General features: G+C 37.4%; 1 protein-coding gene across 3 annotated transcripts in view; it reads right to left on the reverse strand.

The window, feature by feature from the left end:
- The window catches only part of PRKD1 (protein kinase D1), a 322,398-nt gene that overhangs the window by 84,605 nt on the left and 213,235 nt on the right, over nt 1–24,558 (reverse strand). For all 3 annotated transcript variants that reach the window (XM_038544379.1, XM_038544380.1, XM_038544381.1), the window contains exons 3-4: nt 1,452–1,583; nt 137–297 (exon numbers count right to left, since the gene is read on the reverse strand). In XM_038544379.1, coding sequence (XP_038400307.1) covers nt 137–297; nt 1,452–1,583 — 293 coding nt within the window. The remainder of the gene's footprint in view (nt 1–136; nt 298–1,451; nt 1,584–24,558) is intronic.

Consider the following 24,558-nt stretch of genomic DNA (forward strand, 5'->3'; position numbering starts at 1 on the left):
AGGCCCTAAAGAAATCTAGTCATTAACACCTTGGCTGTGTCCTCCCTCCCAGGGCACTGTCTTGATTGACGCTGTTATCCCATCGTCCCACAGATCTCTCATGTAAATGGATAAATGGATAAACAGGAGGCTGTACCAGAAGGGGCTCGTCAGGAGCACTGCTGGAGAGCTCAGCAGACGCTGTGCGGACAGTGCTGAGCCCAGTGAGGGAAACGTTGGAGAGCCTTCTCCTCCTCACGCCACTGCAATTGTTGGGTATTTTAAATGCACATCTCTTATGGTAATTCAGACCGCACCCTGGAAAGAGAAAGTAAAAATGATTTTTGTTCAACCATAAATTAAAAGCTCTTTTGGTATTAAATTATGCATTTTTAAAAATAGTACTGTTTCTTGGGGCTATTTGGAAATTCAAATTTTCTCTCGAGCTTTTTCTGATTTCTTTTCACAATTTGTAAATAGGGTGAGTTTTTGAATTCTGATTCTATTGGACAAGTTCAGCAACTACTCTGGTTATCAATTTTTTAAAATGTTCTTTGATACAATGGACTTGGGCTCGGAGGGATTGAGCCATGAAAACCCAAAGAGAACACCCGAGGCATTTTTAACTGCCACAAGTTCTAATGTGAGTGGATACGTAAGGGAAAGTTAATCACAGAGCATCACAACTTCTGAACTACATTGACCTGAACCCTGGTTCCACAATTTTTTTGTCCATATGACCTTGCATACCTTACTTTATAGGGCTAACTACCTTGTAGGGATGCCTGGGTGGCTCAGTGGTTGAGCACCTGCCTTTGGCTCAGGTTGTGGCCCCGGGGTCCTGGGATCAAGTCCCTCATTGGAATCCCTGTGGGGAGCCCACTTCTCTCTTTGCCTATGTCTCTGCCTCTCTGTATCTCTCATAAATAAATAAATCTTTAAAAAAATAACTACCTTGTAGAACTGTTAAGAAAATATGTAAGATACCATACATGGTGGTTTCCACATGGTAGATAATTAGGAAAGCACCATTTTCTTTTAATATTTCCACTATTCACTGTTCACATGAGAAACATGGGTACAAGTTCCAGTCGGTCACTCTACAGCTGAATGACTTTGCATGGTTTGATTAATCTCCTAAATCTCTGCGTATTTCAACACACATTTGTTGAATGCCTACTAATTCTGACTTCAGAAGCAAATGTTATTTTTAGTTTGTTGCCAAAATCACACAAAAGAAATGGATCCATAAAACACAGGGGAAACAGTATGAGTATCAGGTTTTCCACGTCAGAGCAAATATGCTGAAGACAGGAAATGTAAAGAAATGAACAAAACAGAATCCATGCATCCAAAAAATCACTGGAAGACATCTGAGGGAAAGAAGACATAATTGTAGAGGGCACAACACAAGCAGATGATTTATATGTTCCAGCATGTGACTGACTTGACTGGGGAGGGAAAGATCTTACCTTCACATTTAAGGCCTTGACGCACCAACCCCCACAGCATTTCTCCACAGTGATCACAGAAAGCTGGAGCTCTGTATGAATGAACAAAAAGAGCGTGGGGACGAATCTGAAAGTCTTCAAAGGTGGCAGAAGCTGTAAAAATAGTAACATTGGAAAATAAGCCAAATGGATAGTCTGATCTGTAGATAATTATATACAGGATAGTTAATACACAGTATGGATATAACTCTGGGCAAAGCCAGGAAAGATAAGATGCAACACTGCTTCGTGATAGCAGTGAGACTATTCTTCTTACCACAGCTTTACAATTGTGTGGCACGGCAACCCTCTCTCCCCTGTTCCTGCTAGTCAAAGTTTCAGGGCACTTTGAAAATAGGTAAAATGTGAAGAAGGCATGAACAAAAGGAGAGTTCAATCAGATTTACAAATACCTGATGTGACTTAAAAATATTTTGCTTTTTCTCCCCCAAAAAGTTAGTTAGAAATATTAATGAAAAAAATTTGATGGATTGAATTTGACAGATCAGAAGATGGTATATTTGAATATGACCATGAAAAGGTACATCAGAAGTGGGGGAGCCCCCTGCAAGACAGATTAGAAATCTGAGCAGCCTCTTCTTGGGGATATAGAGTTATTTGAACTCTTAAGGCAAAATAACCAAGCATTTATTATGACCTATAAATAACCAAGCAGCCTCTTCACCAATACATAAGAAGGGCTTAACACACTGGTGAATCCAGTCCACTCCTTGAGAAATACACGTTCATGATGTAGGGTACTTTTAACACATATTGTTACTTATTCTATATGGTACTCCTGCAAAGTATTGAAATTCACTACCTTTTTTTTTTTTAAAGATTTTATTTATTTATTCATGAGAGACACACAGAGAGAGGCAGACACAGGCAGAGGGAGAAGTAGGCTCCCTGCAGGGAGCCCGACATGGGACTTGATCCTGGGTCTCCAGGATCAGGCCTTGGGGGCGCTAAACCACAGAGCCACCCGGGCTGCCCAATTCACTACCTTTTGAAATAATATTTTGCCAAATGATATTTTTTATTGTGTTACAAAATTAGTTTATGTTTTTTGTTGTTGTCCAAATCAAGAAAGATACAGAGAATTGAAAGTAAAGGATCACCCAGTTTCCCAAAATTCTAATGGGTAGGGGGTATATCTTTCTAGATCTATTTGCATACATAGCCTAATGTTGAGCCTAGCTAGTACAGTCCAGAGAGTGCTGACCTGGGAGGAGGAAAGCTGGCTGCAGCTTTGCTATTACTGAAGTGACACCTCACCCAACCATCACGAGCTTCAGTTTCTCATACACAGAAAGAGAAGATGTGATTAATGGTAACTTCTCCAAGTCTGAAAAGCTTACACTTCCATTGAAGTTAGGACCATGTGCACTTGATTTCATAAAATTTTATTCAAAAAGAATTGGGGGGAAACTTTGTTAAGCACCTTCAATATTGTCAATAATACAATTGTGGGTAAAGATCTAAAGATGAATAAGATGTCTTTACAGAGCCTACCAAACTAGCAAGAAAGATAGGTAAAAACAAACAAACAAAAAACGCCACAACAAGTATAAAATGACTTCTGATTTTCAGAGAAACTACAAATTGTGGACTAAGATACTAAATAGAACTACAACTACAACCCATAGTCGCTCTGGCCCCCAATTCACTGTCCTTTTCATCATACCACCATTGCATCTTATCTTTCCTAACTCTGCCTAAAGAATTATGTCCAATAGCTCTATGCTGTGTGGAATAAACATTTGTAGATTTCCTATTGCTGCCTTGGAGAGCAGGCTATAGGCTAACAAATCACTCACTGAGTGCACTTAACGAAGTGCTTCCCTTGTTAACTCAAGTATGCAAGGTGAGAGAGAGCGCATACTGAAAATGTAGGCCATTCATCTCTGCTCCGTAGATATCCAAAATTATGAGGACAACTTTGAGGGTATCACATCCCTCAGGGCAAGAGATAATAGAACATTTAGGAGAGTGAATCACTTCCACCAGAAAGAATATTACTGATGGTTCACAGGACATACAACTGGACATAATAGAAGACTGAAAATTTTAATGGGTTAGTTGTTCTTTGAGCCTTGAATAAAAGCACTTTATTCCAAATTAAGGGGCTTTGTTGTTGAAAATCAACTTATGAAAATTATTACTTTTATTCAGCTGGAAAGATAATTAAAATAACAAGAATAAGATTTATTGAGCTCTTAATATATACTAGATACTATGCTAAGAGATTTAAGTGTGGGAAGAAGAAGCTGATCAAAGAACTATGATCATGCACCAACACTGCCTACAGGAAGTTCTGACTAGTGTTAATATTCCTTATTAAAAGGATTTCAACCTAAATAAGTTTGAGAAATTGCATATTACAAGATTCACAATATTATGGTCGATGTTTATCAGTAAAGGAGTATGATTTGGGTACCAATAATCTACTTCTGTGGTTTGGTCAAAACATGTCTAATTTGGGGATGGTAAATTCTCTTTAAAACTAGTTCTCTTACTCATGGACAAAATCTGTTTTCAAAATATCAAAGAAAATACTTTGTGCCAATCGTTAACTCCTTTCTGTTTCTCTCTCCTTCCCCCTAAAAGTCAGCCCTCAGAACCAAGCAGCTATGATGATACTATTATACCAATTAGTTAATAATTACTGTGGTTTTCAAAATAAGGAACACTGGTATTTGAGAATACTAATACCAAGCTGCACTCAGATATTTTTGAATTAATCAGAAAAATATAAATAATTAAACTGAAGATTTTCAATGACCATACTCCTTCTCCAACCCCCCCCCGCCCCCGTTTATGTCAGGTAAGTCTGCCTTTTTCCCTTTTTTAAGGGGATTAACATTCATAAGCAGTTAGCACCCTTGACTTATGTTCAAATGCCATTTTCTAAAGTTCAATTTTAATATTCTCCTGTTAATTTTAGAATAATTAAATACATTTTTAAAATAAAACTACCAAGTGTGGGGAGGTTTTACATCCATTTGAAATCAAAACACAACATCCATTCATTATGAATTTACCTGTTCTGCACCCTGGGGGAAATCAGTATTAGCTGAGTGTAGGCATGCCATCTCGCCTAATCACAAAATTGCACTTCAGAGATAATCACTCAGCACAGGAAAACAAAGTGAATGCTGTAATTCCATTTCACTTAAGTTTTGGAATCAAAATGGACAGATCAGAGTAGAATATTAAAGTGTCTAGAGACTCCAAGAGAGGAACAATATGCTATCTGTCAGTTTGTCATAATCAATCAACCAACCTAAATTAAAAGCATGTGACAGGGCTACAAACTAAGCACAATGGGCCCCTTATACTGGTATTTGTATCTCTCTGATTTGCTCTATTCAAAGTCTATTGTTATACACCAGTGTGCGAGAGAGGAGAAAATGACATGCTTTCCTTAGTCACTGATCATTTGAAACAGGTAATTGAGCCAAAAACTCTAAAATAATCAGTAGTTCTTTTAAGGTTCATGATGAGTTGTTGCACAAAATGGAATAAACTGTTTGGTTAGCAGTACAGAAGGAATGAGGCTTCTGATGCAAAATAAATAATCTCTGGAGGTCAAAACTATTTGCATGATAAAATAAAATAGTGTCAGCTCCTCCAAGATTTTCAGTATTTTTTTTTCTTATTGACAATCTTGGCAATTTGGGAGAAGCATTAACTCTTTCTGGTGTCAACAATTTGGGACAGATAGAAGAGGTTAACACACTGCACGTAACATCCTTTTCCGTACTTCACAAGCAATCTATGAAGTAGATGTTATTATTATCTCGACTTCTGAATGGGAAGACTGAATCTCAGAGAAATTAAGGAGCTGTCCTAGCTAACACAGGATCTTGATTTAGATTGTCTTCACACTTGAACCATACAATTTCTCTAAGCTGTGCTGGATCAAATTGTATTTCTCTGTCCATTAAAACACAATGGATTATAAACTGCATCTTTATTTTGTGAATCACTAGAAAAGATCTTTATAAATAGCAATTAAATATAACACATTACCCTTGTATCATGCATCCTCATCGCAGAGATGCAAAAGGTACTAGAGAGAAAAAAAGTCCGTGAAATAACCACGAAATGAAATTAATTCGATTTGTGATCAACTATCCTCTTAATATGCTTTCTGTATGGACTCTAGTTTTTGAAATCCTTCTGCCTTCAAACAAATAGGAGTTAGTAACAATAAGTGGTTTTGAAATTGTTATGAAATCAAAGGTAATGCATCACTCACAGCCAACTGGAGTTTTGGGTCCTCAAGATAACCAGAGTCGCCCCATTCAATTGCTAAGTCTGGCCAAGAGCAAAACATTATGAAGTTATTTTAAAGCTGTTAAGATTTGTTGTAGATAAATTTGCTTTTTCCTTAACCTCCAGAATACTGAAAATAGCTCCTGGATTCCATTTGCATATAAATACACATACTCATCAGTTTTAGGGATAAGAAACCATTATACTTTAACATCCCATTATTTATCCAGACACACACACACACAATAGATATACATAAACCATCCTCTGTTCCTTGAGAGCTACCATTGGTGGAATGATGACTCCTCACAAATCAGTTTGTTGCATTTGAGAATATCTCAAATTAGTAGAAATATTTTTTTATACTGAAACCCACACACTCATCTGTAACTTCAACATGGTCCACAACTTTTCATCAATTAGCTTGTGGAGGCCAAGCAGTCCTAATTATCTTGAAGCATATAGACTGATGTTAGTTTTATTAATGTATCTGTAACATACTAAGCTTGAAATACAAAAATGACAGGGAACACAATATCTGTTGTCAAGGGTTCAAAGTCAAAGTGAGGATGACACATCCATAATAATTGTAATAGAAAATGCAGAGATGGAAACCCAAAAGAAAGGGTGACTAGGGGCAGCCCCAGTGGCACAGCGGTTTGGTGCCGCCTGCAGCCCAGGGCGTGATCCTGGAGACCCTGGATCGGGTCCCACGTCGGGCTCTCTGTATGGTGCCTGCTTTTCCCTCTGCCTGTGTCTCTATCTCTGTCTCTGTCTCTGTCTCTGTCTCTCTCTGTGTGTTTCTATGAATAAATAAATAAAATCTAAAAAAAAAAAAAAAAAAAAAAAAAAAAGAAAGGGTGACTAGAACTGCCCGGATCTGTCAGGGAAAGTTTCATCAAGAATGGATACTGAATATAACCTTGAAGGATGAAGTGTGTTGTATTTTGAAAAGTAGAGAATGAGATTAAGAAGGAACATTTTATATAGTCTGATTTCATGTAATTATAGACAATTTATAGGATTAACTACATATTTCTTTATAATTATAATTACTATGAGCTCTTGACATTTCATCTTTGGTGTACTGTCAGGACAGTTAGGAAAGTGACTCCCAATTGTCCACATGGCAGGTACCAGAAAGATGACAACAGATCATTTCCATGCTCTTGTGGCCTAGATACTTGACAGTGCTTGTAAAATTATGCTTGCATATGTCTTTACTACCCCTGCCTCCCATACACACATTTCTGCACCCTGAGGCTGGTCATTTCTTTCTGCTTCTTCATTTGTCCCAGTCTTTCCAAGCCATGTTTGTACCAAATTCTCCCTTTGAAGAAATGAGATGGGAATTTCCATTTTCAACTCATATCTGACCAGAAAAACGTTAGTGAGGTGCAATGATGGGAACTTAGGAGGCTATGACTATCCCAGAGGTTATAGCAGCCAAGAGAAAAAAAAAACAAAACATAAAATGTACTTAGATATGTTGATTAGGCAGTTCAGAAAGTTCTGGGAAAATATTTTATAAGTCCATGGCCAGAGATCCATAAATAAATAAATAAATAAATAAATAAATAAATAAATAAATAAATATCTCCAAGAGGAATGGTCTCTCAAGCCAGACTGATAGCACAATAATAAGTTACCCTAATTAGGAAGGAAAAAGGGTGGGAGCTAGAGAAGCTGACTTAACTGCCCAGGAAACTCTGTCAAGCTCCCTCTGAAAAAGAAAATGCATCAGCTACAGAAGGAGAAGCACACAGTCCAGTGAAGTCAACGGTGGTTCTGGCCAGTTAAGAGCCACCCCAAGAAGACTGATAGAAAGAAAAAGCCGAAGCTTTGAAAAAGCCTGAAACAGAACAAAGGACCTTGCAGCTGTGTTATATGTGGAAGGAATGAAGCAGAGATGTCCCGAAACATGAAGACACATACACACACACACACACACACACACACACACACACACTAGTTTAATGCTAACAAACAAAACAGAAAAAGCTGAATTTTTCAACTGTAATTCTTTCCAGTCTTTTCTAGAACAGGACAATTTTCAAACAAAAAATTAAAAAATAAATATACTTGAGAAGAAAATAGAGTAGAGGAATAAAGATCATCTAAGGGCTTTAAATGAACTATTTTAAATAGGCCATAATAAATTATACATGAGGGCTCACTTTTAAGAAAAACATCTATCTTCATATTCTAACAGAATAGTCTAACAAAATTTTAATGGGCTTAATGGAATTATTCTGGAGGTCTTGTGTAAGAGAAATAGAAAATATTCTGATATGAATGGAAAAGTTTAAAAGGAGAGTAATGATGAAATTCAGCCCTAGTTAATATCAGAATAGTCTATAAAACTATAATATTTTAAAGTGTGCCAGCTGTGCATAAGACAAGAGAGAGAAAAAGCCAGATACTGATGGCACAGTAATCCACGCTATGTATGAATTTAAAACATGATAAGAGGAAATATCATAAATCAATACAGCAGGAAAACATTTAACAAATGATTAACAATTAACTACTTGGGGTAAAATACAATTTAGAAGCTTGTTTCCTATATTATGAGAAATATTTCTAATACACAGGAAACAAAGAAACAGTAAATTTCCTGTTACATATGTATATAGATATATACACACATACCCATATATATGTGTAATATTATATGTATTACACCTGATGAATAAAAAGTTAAAACACCAACCCAAAGAAAACAAGTGAATGCTCATCAAATCTACAAAAGAAAAAAGACTTTAGAAAGTAAGAGGAGCTCATAAATCTTAAGAGTGATGGAAGGAATTGAATGGGTACATTCATGAACATGATCATGTAACAAGCACTACTGGATGACTTGCCAAAGGGTCACAATGATAGTCTCTTTTTTTAAAGCATAGTTACAATAGGTTTATTTATTATAATTATATACTGCTAGGTCACAGAAAGCTAATTATGTTAATACTTTCAGGTATTTATAATTACTAACAGACAAGGAGAGACCCCTATGCACTTGCTAGACACCACACATGTGGGTGACAAGGCCTATGTTCTATCATGAAAATTAGGACAGTCTGCATGTATTATTCATCCTCGCTCAGAAGGAAATAAATCCTTCTTCTTCTTTTTTTTTCCCCCTCTGTATAACCAGAAGCAAGTAGCAAGACAGGAGTGTTTGATGGCAGGGCTAAAACTCTGCTCAGGAAGCAGTTTACCATCTGTTCATGAACCAGGAGAGTTCTAGTTAATGCCTGAGTGACCCACCCTTTGTTTCCCTCTCAGACAACCACTCACTCTGCTGTTACAGAACAACTGCTTTAGAAGCAGCAGTGTGCCTCCTGCCTAGAAGGTGCTCCGAGATGAAAGACATACAAAATAGAACACCATGTAACCAAAGGCTAGCTATAGGGCAAAGCTACTTTATTCAGTCCATCTCTATACTGAGAAATCTACCGGGAACATTCCCCTCAACATTTTGCTCCAGCCACTAGTGAGGTATGCTTCCCTTTCACCCAAATTCTTGCTTTGTTTAGCATGTGGCTGCTACCCCTAGGTAGCTAACTCCGCTCATCCCCAAACTTAGCTCAGTATCACCTGCACTGGAAGCCTTTTGTGGTGTGACTGTCTTTGTGAGGTAAACTGTCCTCTTCTCTATTCTCATAAGCTCCTGGGCACATCTGTATTATAAAATGTATCACTCTATACTGCCACGCCCTCCCTTATTCCTTTATCTGTTCATATCTGACCTAACAGATTGCTGGAAGATAGAGACCACACCTTCTCTCACTTCATATGTACATATCGATGATCAATTAATATGATTCAATCATGGCTGAATAAATAAAGCAATGGCTTCGAAACCCATGCTTGTCTGCAGTTCCGAGGTTCTATATTTTACAAAGTCCCAACAATGTGTAAATATAGTATTTGAACTTTAAAAGCAAAGCCTGTCAAAACCGTAATTTGGATCACACTTTAAAAAGTGTCTAGCAATGCTTTTCAGAGATGTCCTTGCTAGTTCCTTAGTACTTTAAAGGCAGTATGGTGTAGTGGTGATGAAAACCATGGACACAGTGTCAGAGCAGACCTGGCTACTAATCCTGTTCATAGCAAATAAGTAACCTTAGGTAAGTCACAGATCACCTCTCTGAACCTCAGTCTCTCTGCCTATTAAACTGGCTTAGTAAAGCTAACTTGACTGGGCCATGAGAAAGACTCAAAGTAACTAGCACAGACTCAGTGGTTATCACAAAAATATCTTAGCATAATTTAGATTAACAGTGTGGGCTTTGTAATTGGAAAGATGTGGGTTTGAATCCCAGTTATCATTAATAGTATTTGTAATTATTGTCCCCATCAATATTAATAGAAGGCAATACTGCTTTTAAATCTATTACCAACCCATAGCACTTAAAAATTTAAGGGCTTTAAAAACTATTACTGTTCCTCTACTACCTTATAAAAAATGTTTCCACTGCAGAGGAAATTGCTTTTCTATCCACTGTTCTGGTTAACACTAATTAAATGGAGCTAAGCCCATAGGACTGTGTCTAGTTCCCTCTCTAAAATGAATCAATTAACAGTTGGGAATTGCCGTGGGGAAAGAAGGGTCACCATATCCTGATGTGACTGAATGACAAATGCCACAGCTGGAAAGAGATTAGAGAGCATCTCAGGTCAAGAAAGAACATAAATGGTGGCCCCATGTGTCCAACATAGAGGAAAAAAGAAAATTAAGTAAAAATGTCATGGAGTCAAATTTTAGCTAATGAGTGCAGGCTCCGCAGGCACCCTGAATGAGGAAAAGAAAGGTCAAGTCTGTTTCTTAGAAAGCTCCAGCACATACAGGAAACGTTATACCTTTAAAAGGATAATGACCTCATTTACATGAGGAGCACCCGCATACAAATCGCCCTTTATTTATTTATTTATTTATTTATTTATTTATTTATTTATTTATTTATTTATTTATTTTTCAAATCGCCCTTTAGACTACTTACAAAAGGCCGGTAGAGGAGGCTGGGTACAGTACTATCTGAAATGCTCTGATAGGCAGCAGGGTTTCTGGCAACAAATGGCATCACTGTTGTCAAATACGTTTGCACACAGATACACCAGACTGAGGTCCTACATGCTTTGCTTCACATTTAAGTCTCACTGTACCTTTCATGAAAACAGATGCTTACTTTTGATTCATCAACAACAAAACCCTTAAAAGCTGTGAAATCTGCTGGGTATTCCCATTGCAGAAGAAGCAAGAGTTCAGGGAGGGCTGAATTGAATCCAGGGCCTGCTGCATGCAGGAAGAGTTCTGGCTGCCGCTCAGAGCACAGAGAGAAGGGGCCATGCTGCTCAGGAACTCCCTGGGTTCTTTTTCAACAATCAGGCTGACTGACTCATTGGTCTACTCTGACTCATCAGAATAAGAGCTTTATACACTGAAAATCTGAGTTTATGCTTTTGAGTCAGGTGTATTGAGGTATAATTTACATAAGTAAAATCCACCCTTTTTTGTGTACAGTTTTATGGTGTTACACATCATTGCGGCAATTTTACCAACTCCTCCCAAATTCTTCTGTGCCACTGTGGAGAAACTCCCCTCCTCGCCCCCTACCCCCATCCCCTGGCAACCACTGATTTATTTTCTATCCCTTTTTCAAAATATCATATAAATGTAGTCTTTGGAATATAGCTCCTGTCAGCCGAATGCATTTGTAACTCATTCATGTTGTTTGTGAATCTGTAGTTCACTCAGTCTGCTTACCAATTCTCCAGGTGAATTCTTTCAATAGACCATCAGTTTATCCATTTACCAGCGCATTAGGGTATAGGGTCATATTGAGATTGAGGATGGTAGGGATATGGGGTCTGGAGACAGGTTCCAGTAGGGAGGCAGAGGCAGAAGAGAATGTTTGTTTGTGCTCAGTACAGGATATTCGTAACATGGGACTTTACTGTTGAAAACTATTTTTTACAACACTGGACAGCACATGACTTTGGGAAGAGACAAAGTGGCTTCCCTGCTGTTTCCATCTATCATGGCTAAACTGCAAGGTATCTTTGTACCTTACTTCTTCATCTCTTGAAACGGGTATAATTAAAACTCAAATAACAGTTTCACGATCATTTTAATGAGAAAACATTTAAAAATAACTATTATATTTGGCACTATACAGTGGTAGTGCCTAAAATATGGTAAAATAAAGTAGATATTTTTTCAAGGATTCATGCATATGTAGATTTATAATAATCTTATGTTTTTACACCATTAGCAAAAAATAAACTCAAAACAGATCTTAGACTTAAACAGAAAACCTAAACCGTAAGACTTCTAGAAGACAACTTTAGAGAAAATGTTCACGACCTTGGGCTAAACAAAGATTTCTCGATACAACCAAAACTTTAATTAATTAAAAAAAACTGGTAGGCTTTATCAAAATTAAAAATTTCTGGTCTTCAAGAGATCTAAGAAAATGAAGAGAAAAGCTACAATCTGGAAGAAAATATTTGTAAAATACATTTCTGAGAAAGGACTTGTATCTAGAATATGTTAAAAACTCAACATTAAGAACCAAAAAATAGCTTTGAAAGACAGTAGATGGTAAATACATGAAACCTAGTTCATATTGGGTACATTGTAGATTCAGTGGGCTTTGGTACATTAGTTTGGAACTATTATCTTTATTTATGATATTCTTTTGGTCATGAAATTATTCTTGTTCTGAATATTTAATTTACAAATTAACATGTTTGGGGACATATCTCATATACAGGTCTATCTATATTTATTTTAGGATCTTATATCACATTTCATCTTTGTAAATGAAATCACAAACTTTGGTCCTAATTAAGAAAATATTTTGGAAGATCATCATTACCAAACAATTTTTAGAAAATACCACAAGTAGTTGCAGATTATGATTTTTAATCTAAAATTAACTATGTTTGGACAAGCTTTAATTAATTTTGTGCAACAACATTCATGTTTTGAATATCAAAATGCTCTGCATGTATATGGTAAGTGATAATTACTATTGCAACTTTGTTCATTTACTCATTGATTATACATTTTATTCTTATATAGTACTATTACAGTCTTATCTGATTTTTAGCTTTTAATTCCATTTTCTCTCTCGTTTTAAATTGCAAATCCCAAAGTCATTATTCTTTAAAGTAACAAAGGGTAAATTTTATCAGCATATAAATTCTAAACAATCTATCTAGTGATTTCAGGATAACAGAGGATAAATAGCATAGGAAAAATGTTTAAAAGAAGATAGATGTAAATTTTTATATAGATCTGATGTTTCCTGTTACAGTTTTAGGTAGTAATGTTTTTCCAATGAGATATTCCAGCATTGAGAGGGAGGGGAACAAAGTAATTTTCAAATTATATACGTAATCCTTGAAATTTGGATAATAAGCTCCTTTCCTAGTCTACAGGAATATTCTCCTGTGATTGAATATTATTTCATGTGACAGCAGAGTTCACTCTGTGCTGGGCATGTAGATGACATGGAGGCAGAAAGGACTGTGTTATTCAATACAGTGTAATGTGTTAGGAATGCCAGTTCTGGAGCAAGACTGCCTGGTTTGAAACCCAGCTTCACCACTTATGAGGTGTCTGAGCCTGGCCATGATTCCTGATTCTGTAGGTCTTGGTGACCACATCTGTAAAATGAGAGTGATAACTGTGATAGTAATGCAGGTTTTGAATGTGGACAAATTAGGCTAAAATGCATGGACATTTTAAAGAGGGATGTTCTGGAGAATAATTTTTTTTTTTCTGGAGAATAATTTAGATCATCCTGAATCAAGACCTACATATGGACTTTCCAAGTTATCAAATCTACTGCAAATCAGTATCATTTTGCCTCTTCTTTTCCAGTATTTCTATTTCATTTCTTTTTGTAGAAAAGAACATTTGCTAAGAACTTCCTTTTTTTAAAAGATTTTATTTATTCATTCACGAGAGATACACACAGAGAGAGGCAGAGACATAAGCAGAGGGAGAAGCAGGCTCCTTTCAGGAAGCGGGGGACTCAATCCTGGGACTCTGGGATCATGCCCTGAGCCAAAGGCAGATGCTCAACTGCTGAGCCACCCAGGCGTCCCTGGTAAGAACTTCCTGAACAATGTTAAATACTAGTAAAGACAGCTTCTTCTTCTTAACCTTAATTGGGCGGTGCCTAACATATTCTTGTCAAAATGGTGTTTTTGATTTAAGTTAACTATTTCTTATTAAAATTCATAAAAGATTATAAAAGTTGACTAATAATGTCAAATCAACTTTTTATTCCTAGAACAATTTTCTTGGTTATTTTGTATTATTCTTTTGTATTCTTATAGATTCTATTTTTCTCAACACTTTATTTAGGGATTTTATATCCACAAAGCAAAGGCATTTCATTAATTGCATGTGGGTTCTGATTTCAGATATTCCTGGGTTTTAAGTACAATTTTACTAGTAAGCAAATGGGTGATTCCTGGCAATTTAATTAACTTTTCTATACATCTGAAAAAGGCTTATCAGAGTGCCCAGTGAATTGTGTTTAAATACATTAACTACTCCATTAGTGAACACAGTCTACAGTTTCCTTTCTGTCTTAGTCTGCTTGGGCTGCTGTAACAAAATACTTAGACTGGATAGCTTACAAATAACTGTTCTAGAGGCTGAGAAGTCCAAGATCAAGGCAGCAGCAGATTCAGTGTCTGGTGAGAGTCTGTTTCCTGGTTCACAGATGGCTGCCTTTCCCTGTAACTAACTATACATGGCAGAAGGGGTGATAGAGACCTCTGGGGTATCTTTTATAAGTTCCCCATTCATGAGGATAGTTCCTCAGACCTAGTTCCTAACACCAATCACTTTGGGGGTTAGGATTTCAATATGAAGCTCATGGACATAAACATTCAATCCATTGTGTTTTCTTTTCTTTCTTAGATTGTCTTTTCCAGGTTTCAGTATTAAAATTTTGCTGGATTTGGTAAGTTATTAGACAAGATTTTCAAATTTTATGTGTTCTGAAATAGTTTATACTTAGGTATTTGATAGAATTTCACCAAAATTGCCTATACAATGCACTTTTTCTGAGTGGGTGGGGAGAAAGCTGGTGCATCTTAAATAATATTTTTTCTATCAAAAAGTGCATGTATGTGTATGTGTGCATGGACCAGAGAGTAAAGAGACATTCCAATGAAGTATTCCAATCCAAATCATATGATAGTGAATAAATCTATTAAAATACGCATCAGTACTCAATTGATTTTAATTGTATCTCTAGCAAAAATAATGGATTTTAACATAAATGTGCAGATTTAAGTTAAACTGTGAAAATTTGATTCACAACACAAGTAGCATACATCTAACATGATAATCCTTATGTTAACTCATAAAATACTTGAAATTATAATAAGCATTAAAATAAACATTAAAAACAGAGGACAATTTGTACATCGACTTCTAGCTTTAGGTAAGTTACAAGCTTCAGCCATTATTAAATACTGCATGTTATTGGAAGGCCATATGGCAGGAGAGTGCAATCATTTTTCCTGGACTCTTTTTAGTAATTCCCCTAGATGAAAATGATAAAGAAAAAAACCCAGAAACCAAGACATGTGCCACATTTATCTAAAAAGCTGATGAAAATAAAACATAGGGACTCATGGGTGGCTTAGCGGTTGAGCATCTGCCTTTGGCTCAGGTCATGATTCTGGGGTTCGGGATCGAGTCCCACATCAGGCTCCTTGCAGGAAGTCTGCTTCTCCCTCTGCCTATGTCTCTACCTCTCTCTCTCTCTTTCTCTCTCTCTCTCTGCCCCCCCCCCCCCGTGTCTCTCATGAATAAATAAATAATATCTTTTTAAAAAAGAAAAGAAATCCTAAAAGAAAATTTTAAATGGAAGAAAATTGATTTGATAATAAGCAGAAAATAGATTAATCATGTACCATTTGTCAATTTTAGCCCATCTTCCTAAAGTGTGCTATAAACATAATATTAGCACAAGTGATTCTGAGAAAAATGTTCCAAAAGGTGATTTGGCCTGTAGGATTATTACATTTGGTAGAGCTTTGAAGTCTTTTCAAAGGCCATTGTTCTTGGCACTCAGAGACTGTATCTGGCCTTCAACATTTCTTGGCTCACTCCACATTTACAGTAACACTCTCTGGATTATTTCTACACTCGACATGATTAAACCAAACAAATACAGCCTCCTCCAACATATTTCAAAGAAAGTAGCAAAAGATTCATGGTCATTCCTCTAGGATTTTACATTCTAGCTGAGGAAAGATGGTAAAGATACTAAAAAACAAAATAGGCAAAGTAGACTATAAGACAGAGAGTACATAATCAAACATGGATCTGGAGATTGTAAAGGTCAGGAAGAGCTCCAGGGAAGGAGAAAGGAGACTGCACAGAATGATATGCTGTAAAAAATAAAGTTGAAAGTATAAATCTTGGATTGAAGAAGAAACCGAATTCCTCAGATAGAAACACAGTGGGAATAAGGTTCAGAAGTGAAAATAAATGTGGGAAGTTTGGGGTACTGAAGGAACCAGCAGGATTGGATGGGAAGGTTATTATAGTCAAGAAGTGGGAAAGACAGTGGATAGTTTATTTGGGATTAGCTGATGGCCAATGTTGGTATTTCAGTTAAGGTTCTAGAATGCAGTAAGACATCATTTAAAGTCTTTTTAAAAAAATGACTGGAATTTATTTTAGCTAAAAGTATCACATATACAAAAGAGCACATATAATATATGAGTAGGTTAAAGATTAATAATAAACAGCCATTGTACATTCCATCCAAATGAAGAAAATTACCATTGCCTTAGAAACTGCCTTGTGGGGATGCCTGGGTGGCTCAGTGGTTGAGCATCTGCCTTTGGCTCAGGGCATGATTCCGGGGTCCTGGGATGGAGTCCCACAACAGGCTCCCTACAGGGAGCCCGCTTCTCCCTCTTCCTGTGTTTCTGCCTTTCTTTCTGTGTCTCTTGAGAATAAATTAAATCTTTAAAAAGAAAAGAAAAGAAAAGAAAGAAAAGAAGAAAAGAAGAAAAGAAAAGCAGAAAGAAAGAAAAGAAAAAAGAAAAGAAAAGAAAAGAAAAGAAAAGAAAAGAAAAGAAAAGAAAAGAAAAGAAAAGAAAAGAAACCGCTTTGTGATCCCCTCCCCAGCTAGGTGGATTATACAGAAAAGTACTTTGGTGTGATAGTTGAGTAATGTTTAGAGCATATAAATAGAAAACACAAACACTTTAGAAAGCAACAAGAACCCAGAGGGCTTTCAGCTAAGGAAGAAACAGTGGGAATACAGAAGAAAGGAACAAAGAAGAACTGGAAGGCAAATATGGCCTCACTTGTTGCCTGTTGCACTTTTTGGTTTATTTTTGGAGTTGGTTTACTTTGGCTTGTCTTTGCATAGATGAAACACAATATTGGTACATTAATTTTTAAAAAAGGAAAGAAAGGAAGGTTTGAAGGGCAAGCCCATGTTTTAGACCCACAGGTGACAGAATGAAACATTTCAGTGTGAAAACTTCATCAGTCTGGGAGAGATCACAGGAGCCATTGAGAAGTAAGAGGTAGAGCAAAGAGTTAAGATTTTGAGGCTTGAAGAAGATAAGAGAGGAAAGCAGTTGTGTCCATACTTCTTCCCTCATTTAGAAAGCCAAAGGAATCTCCTATATTTAAGCTTCTCTTATCCACAGCAAATGGCTTTAGAAGGTAGCAGAGGTTCTCAGTGATGCCTTTAGGTCACTGGAGCAGGAGTAAAATGTCCTTGGATTGCAGTCCTATAATGATAATCCCCCTGAGGCAATCTGTAACTAGCCCTCTGGCACCTTTAAATGAGCCCAGGGCAGAGCTGAACCATTCATCACCTCTTTCCTCCTAACCTCTTTATGCCTTAAGAGGAGAAACAAAAACAAACACATATTTTCTATTCACTGTCAAAGCAGGTGGGCTTTCCTAAGCCTCTCTGTGCTTCCTTCTCACAAAGTGCTTGCATCTACTGCAGAAATTCTTGCCCTTGGTGGTGCACTTGAATCACCCAGGAAGCTTTAAACCAATGGCAAGTTCTGGTCCTAACCTCTAGAGAACCTGATTTAATTATTCTGGCTTGGAGCATACATATGAATTTTTTTAAAAACTCTAATGAGTGAACAAAGTGAGAATCACTGCCTAAGAGTGACCTCACTGATTTTCAAGGGTCTCTAGAAGCCAATCAATTAAAAAGAACTTAGCATCTAGCAACAGTTTATTATTTTTCAGGCATATTGAAGTAAGATATGATCGCCACTCATAATTTGCTAGGTAGAGAAATAAAACAACATCATATAACAATTTTAAGAACATCAAAAGACACATGTGACTCTGGATTGTAAAATGACAATCGGTGAGGACTAACACAGTCAAAAATATAAGCCTGATGCTATGCTTCAAAGTTTAGGAGTGAATGTTCCAGTTTAACGTAAGCCTAGTAAAATCAGAAATCTATGAGAAAGACAGTGTAACTGAAGCAAAATTCTCCAATCTTCCAAACATCCTTTACCACTGATCAGTGCCTCCCTGTAGGTTCAATAACTCTCCACAGGCAATGGTGAGAACATCTCTCATAAGGACAGGGAATGTGCTGGCAAAACATGGGCCATATAGGTGCCATCCCTTGCCTGGCATTTCTGACTTAATCAGCTGCTAGGATGACCAATAGTTTCTCCCCTTTGTGGATTCTAAAATACACATGTAAGTAGTCCTTTGAGCTTGGCCAGTGTGGCATGAATATTACTTAAGACAGAAGAGAGTCTGTTCTCAAAGCTATGGTACTGTCCTATTAAAAAAATGCCACTTATGGAGAGTTGATGGTCCACCCTGGGCTCTGGTTAAACTGATTCTAAACAGCAAGAAGCAGGCTTACACCTCACTGAATCTTCTTTTTGGATGAGAACCATTCAACCCTAACCCAGTAAGCTCATTTGGTATCTACTTTCTGTTTATTCTTTCATCAGGAATTCTTATGTGAATTCAGCTTGCCTTGGGGACATCCATCCCTAAAGAGGCAGACCATCTGATGGGGGGAACTAGGCAACCATTTCTGGACAATTGCAGTACCTGGTCCATTCTCAAGGTGGAAGTTACATTGTAATTAATCAGTCAGATCGCAAGAAACTATATAGACTGAAGTCCTACAAATGGATGGGAACAACTCAGAGGAATAAAGTCGGCTGGGGTAAGGACAGTTGTGGTCTCTGCTCTTCAATCTTCCTTGCAACATAAGAGGTAGGAGGTAAGGCAAGCCCTTTATGGTATTTTCTCTAACTGGCCATGGCGGTTCAAGACTGAAGCGACTGCCCTCATCAGCTTGATTATGTGGGGAGCTTGGATATCCACTGCAGTAGAATAAATATGACAATTCTAAGTCATGGCCAAGAGTATACATACTTGGGTCAAAGCCCTAGGCACAAGCATTTGGCCTTCTCCTTCCCTCATTTTTTTGGGTGTGTGAGTGTGTATGGGTGTGTCCCCCTAGATAGCATATTAAAGTCTGTCAAAGATCTGCTCTGTGTATTCAATCCAAAAGTCTAAATCCAAATTTCATGAAAGGTTTTCCAACAATACCCATTAAGGCTTTTGGGGAAAAAAAAGTTAAATTCTTGCTATTTAGAATGTGGTCCATGGACCTGAAGCATCAAAATGTGAGCGCTGCTTAGAAAGGTAATCTCAGACAATCACACCTTACACTCCTACCTGCTACCTGACAGACCCACTGAAGCAGAATCTACATTTTAACAAGATACCCAGGATATTCAAATGCACACACTGAGATCTGGGACTTTTGAGCTAATGAGGTTTTGGACTTTGAGTGTTTTTTTTTTTTTAAGATTTTATTTATTTATTCATGAGAGACACAGAGAGGGGCAGAGACATAGGCAGAGGGAGAACCAGGCTCCCCACAGGGAGCCCGATGTGCGACTCAATCTGGGAATTCCAGGATCACGCCTTGAGCCAAAAGCAGACGTTCAACTGCTGAGCCGCCCAGGCATCCCTGGACTTTGAGTTGATTCTAAAATGACTGAGGGTGATCTTGGGATGTGGTCAGTGTATTTTGGATATGGGCTGGATGTGAATCTTCAGGTCAGAGAAAAGATTGTGATAGAAGAATCACTTCCCTCTCCTCCTAAAGACGTCTACATCGAAATACCCCAAACTTGTAAATATGTTATAATAAAGATAAATTAAGGTAGCAGATGGAATTAAGGCTGTTAATCGCTCACTTTAAACAGAGAGATGATCTTGTATTATCTGGGTTTAGCACAATGTAATCACAATGGTCCTTAAATGTGGAAGAGGAAAGGGGAGGAGGTAAAGGCAAGCCTTTTATGGTATTTTCTCTAATTGGCCATGGCAGTCCAAGACTGAAGCAACTGCCCTCATCAGCTTGATCTCTATGGGGAGCTTGGATATCCACTGCAGTAGAATAAATATGTGATACATATTTGTGATATGTGATAGAAAACGAGGAGAATTCACTACTCATTGAAGATGGTGGAGGGCCAAGGAGTGTGGGGAGCCTCTAGAAAATGGAAAAGGCAAGGAAACACGTTCTCTTAGGCCAGTGAGACCCATTCGGATTTCTCATCTCTGGAACTATAAGATAAATTTGAGCTGTTTGAACTCCAAAAAATTGTGGTAATTTGTTAAAAAGCAATAAAAGAAAACTAAGACTAAGAAGCACTATTCCATTTGTTTCAGCTTCGCTCTGTAGAGTTCTATACCAGTATTTTGGGACAAATTTTCTACTGGAAAGAAAGTATTACTTTTTCTTGTTTGCCTGCTCCCTTTCATATTTTTATATTCTCTTGGTTTCAAAACTGGGAGGTTATTACATTTAAAAAAAAAAAAGTCCCAAACTTTATTTAGCTACTGTCTCTAATTTTTTTCTCACAGTAAAACTTCAAAGTTTTATTATGTACTTTCTGCTCCCTGAACCTTTGTCTTCTCATGAAAATGAGAACATGTGATGAATTAAAAAGCTTAAGAATAAAAAGGAAAAAAGAGAAGAGAAATCAGTATCCTGGCAAATTTATTCTGTCTCTGAATAATCACAAGCTAATTATATTTATATGTGTCCATAACAGAGATGAGTAATATTTTCACATTGAGTGAAGGGAAAGGTGAATAAGTTGTCTGTGTCACTGTTATACAGTATCCACATGGGACAATGCTGCCTCCTTCATGTCTCTTGTCAATGTGGATTTGGAAAGTCATTATGACAGGCATTATTCTTCATTGTATTCTGAGTAATATGAACCAGCAGAAATCTTATTATGTTGGAATTATTAGGTGGGTGCTTAGACATGTCAAGCAATTACACTTTTGAATATCTTTAAATTACGTAAGGAAAAATACTGTCTTTGAGAAATGTTTCTCTTTTGTCCTTTGTGTAAAACCAGAACCTGCCCTCATGGATCATAGTTTCCATTCTGTGCTTTTTATTCAAATATGCAACATGGCCCAATTTGTATTCAAGAACTCACATACTCGATGGTGAAATGCTTTTAGAAGGATCAGTAGAAGCCAAAACCACTAAGAATGCTGAGAAAATGAGCAGTTAAGCTTTCAAAATTGCTGAGTAGAGATGTAATTAATTATACTACCAATGACATTTGCCATAGCAAAAAACTACATGAACCTAAATATAATGAGCAAACAAAGTGGGAACTAGCAAAATGGCCATGGATCATTGTCCATAATTTGATATCCACTAAATCATAAAGTCTACATGTCTGTGTATGTGAGTATTCAAGTAATTAACAGTTTAGGTATGCAATTTGATTTGTGGTTCTCTATCATACCGGTTCATACAGAAATGTAACATCATATCTGGGACTCTCAACAAGGTTTGGTAATTATTATGCACTTACTTATCTAGCATCAATTAAAGCACATTGGTAGAAAACAAGATACAACTTAGAAGAATTTCTTCTAGGGATGAAGAAATTCTAGAATTTCTTCTAGGGATACCTGCATGGCTCAGTGATTGAGCATCTGCCTTTGGCTCTGGGCATGATCCCGGGGGTCCTGAGATCGAGTCCCATATCGGGCTCCCTAAGGGGAGCCTGCTTCTCCCTCTGCCTGTGTCTCTCATGAATAGATAAAAATAAAATCTTAAAAAAAAGAAGAATTTCTTTTAACCTCTATCTCAAGGGCTTTTTCTAGACCCTCCTATGATTGAAAGGATATATTGAGTTCAAGGTCTTGTTTAAGTAATTTTACTTTTCCTGGTAAGCTTCAAATATTTTATAAAATTAGTTCAGATCCTTCATGCAATCAGTATGAGACCAATCTTCCTGAAATACCACTTTCATCAATATTCCTCCCTTGCTTAAAATTAAATGGCTTTATTTCTCCCTGTGATTTATTCATTCAAGAAACATCTGTTGAACAGCAAGTCCATGGAAGACACAGTACTAAGGATGGGGACAGGCAAAGGGAGGTGGGGATGCTAAGGGAAACAGCAAAATATGGTTGAGGTGGTCTAATAGAAGACATAAAATGTGTATGAATGCTATGTAGATGTGACAAGTATTGTAACAGTGGAGGGGAAACTTTATGCAGAACTTGGGATCTCATCTGGATCTTGAAAGATAAATGTAATCTTAAAAGGGGAAGCTGGGAAGAGGCTGGTATTCTAGACAGAAAGAAATCCCCAGAAAGGCAAAGGACAGTTGTTCAGTTTGGTTGAATCATGGAATATCCAAAAAGTATGTACAGAAGTGTGCCAGGGAAAAGCCAAAAGGTGAGTGAGGGTTTGTGTAGAAAGGGCTAGATGCTTAGGGAACTAGTATTCAGCAGACAGTGAAACAGAAGGCAGTGAGGGCTTCAGCACAGATTACGATCAGGTTTTTGGAAGATTACCATGTAGAACAGTCACAGAGAGAATGGAGACAGAGACTGAGATAGGAGAAGTTATCCACCCCACAGATACTTCTTAAAGACACAGAAGTGAAAAGGTCACCAACAGAAGGAGTAAAGACGCCTAGTGGAGGTCTCTGAAGGGATGGAAGAGCCACAGTCAGAGGAGGCAGGTATCCAATGGAGGTCAAAGGAGAAGCAATGTCTAAATAGAAGGGTTTTCAAACCAATACCAAATGCTGAAAAGAGGACTATGGAGTAGAATATGGAATGAGAAAGAGTAATAACTAACATTTATTATGCATGTAGCATATATCAGGCCCTATGTTGAAAACTTCGTAGGCATGATCTCATTTACTCCTGACCCCAAACTGCAACAAGGTAGATTCTACTGTCATCGTCAATTAACAGATGGCAAGATTCAAAGTTGAAGGAACTTGTCTGAGGACATAATGCTAGTTGGTATTGGCAGAACACTGATATACCCAGGGCTACGTAACCCTAATGACCATTTCTCAACTCAAGTCAACCTTGAGTCCATATGTTTACACTCCTCAAAACCAGCCCTTAGGGCCCAATTCAAGAATCATCATTTCCAGAAAGTCTTCCCGGATTCTCCAAATATCTCTCTTTGTATTGTTCACAGCACTTGCTCTTTAAGACAAAGAGGATCCTTTAGTTTTAGGTATTGTCCTACATTATACATGAATAATTTAAGTACGCTGGTCTTCCCTCAAGTAAGTAGCTGGAAGAGGTAAGGAAACATGTTCTTTTTAGCCCACTGAGACCTGTTTATCACATTTTACATTTCTTCTGTACCCTAAAAAAGCAACTTGTCAGTGAGAGGTGTGGTGTACCCGATGAGGAAATATTTCTTATAAATGAACCTATGTTGCCATACTCTAAAAGAAATTAGAATTAAATGAGGGTTAAGTGTGCAGAAATGTTCTCAGTTATATGGGTTTAAGAGTATGACTAAGAAAGAAGGACATTCCCAGCCCCCTAAAAAAGCCTGTGCGAGCTTGAATGGACGATGAGGAGGAAGGAAAGACCCTGCTCACTGGGTGGGGCTAAGCAGGACTATTCTGAGCTAAAAGTTCTGAAAATACACTTGGCTTCTCATGTAGTTATTACACCCCTGAGATTGTTAACAAATTAAGGCATACAATTTTTCCAGTGGACTAACAGTTTAAGCTTATTTTAGAAGACTTGATTTCTGATTCTGGAAGAATATTTTTTCTCCTTTTCAGGGAGTATTCTTCAAAAAGTGTCTCTCAAACAAAGCTTTACTTTAATGGGGTCCTTCTTTTGGGTAAGATTTAGACTGACTCCAAAGGGAAGCCCCTCAAACCTCCTGGCTCATCACCATCCAGCAGCATTTCTCAGGCCACAAGCCCAATGTGACTTCTTGAAATTTCCCACTCGAAGTGCAGAAGAGCAGCCCACGTGGCAGGAGCATGACTGCCCTAGGGATTTGGGACAGCTTATTTGAATCCAGAACATCTAACTTGATAACTGCTAGGAAGTATGCCTTTGCCTGGCTTTGAGTGACTGTTTTCAGCTTGCTTAAATATGCTCCACAATGTCAGTCTAAATGTATTTAAGACAGTAAATGCCAAACAAGGTGCGTTTAAAGCCACCATTCCTTTGATCACCTGCAATGGAATTGGACTCTGATAGAAATGATACAGCACATCTAAACATCTAGAAAGTTTCATTTGGTGAAAAAAGACCATAGTGATGAAGTTCTTTACAAATGAACTTTCTGCATTTACCATAAGCTTATATGATTACATTTTTCTGTGAGTTATCACCATTTCTCTCTCTGAAATATTGAACTGAATAATGTTCTTACCTAAATACAGCTTTTCATCATTTGCAAGGGAAAAAAAGGTA

Source organism: Canis lupus, chromosome 8 (assembly GCF_011100685.1).
Source record: "Canis lupus familiaris isolate Mischka breed German Shepherd chromosome 8, alternate assembly UU_Cfam_GSD_1.0, whole genome shotgun sequence".
NCBI classification, from domain to species: domain Eukaryota; kingdom Metazoa; phylum Chordata; class Mammalia; order Carnivora; family Canidae; genus Canis; species Canis lupus.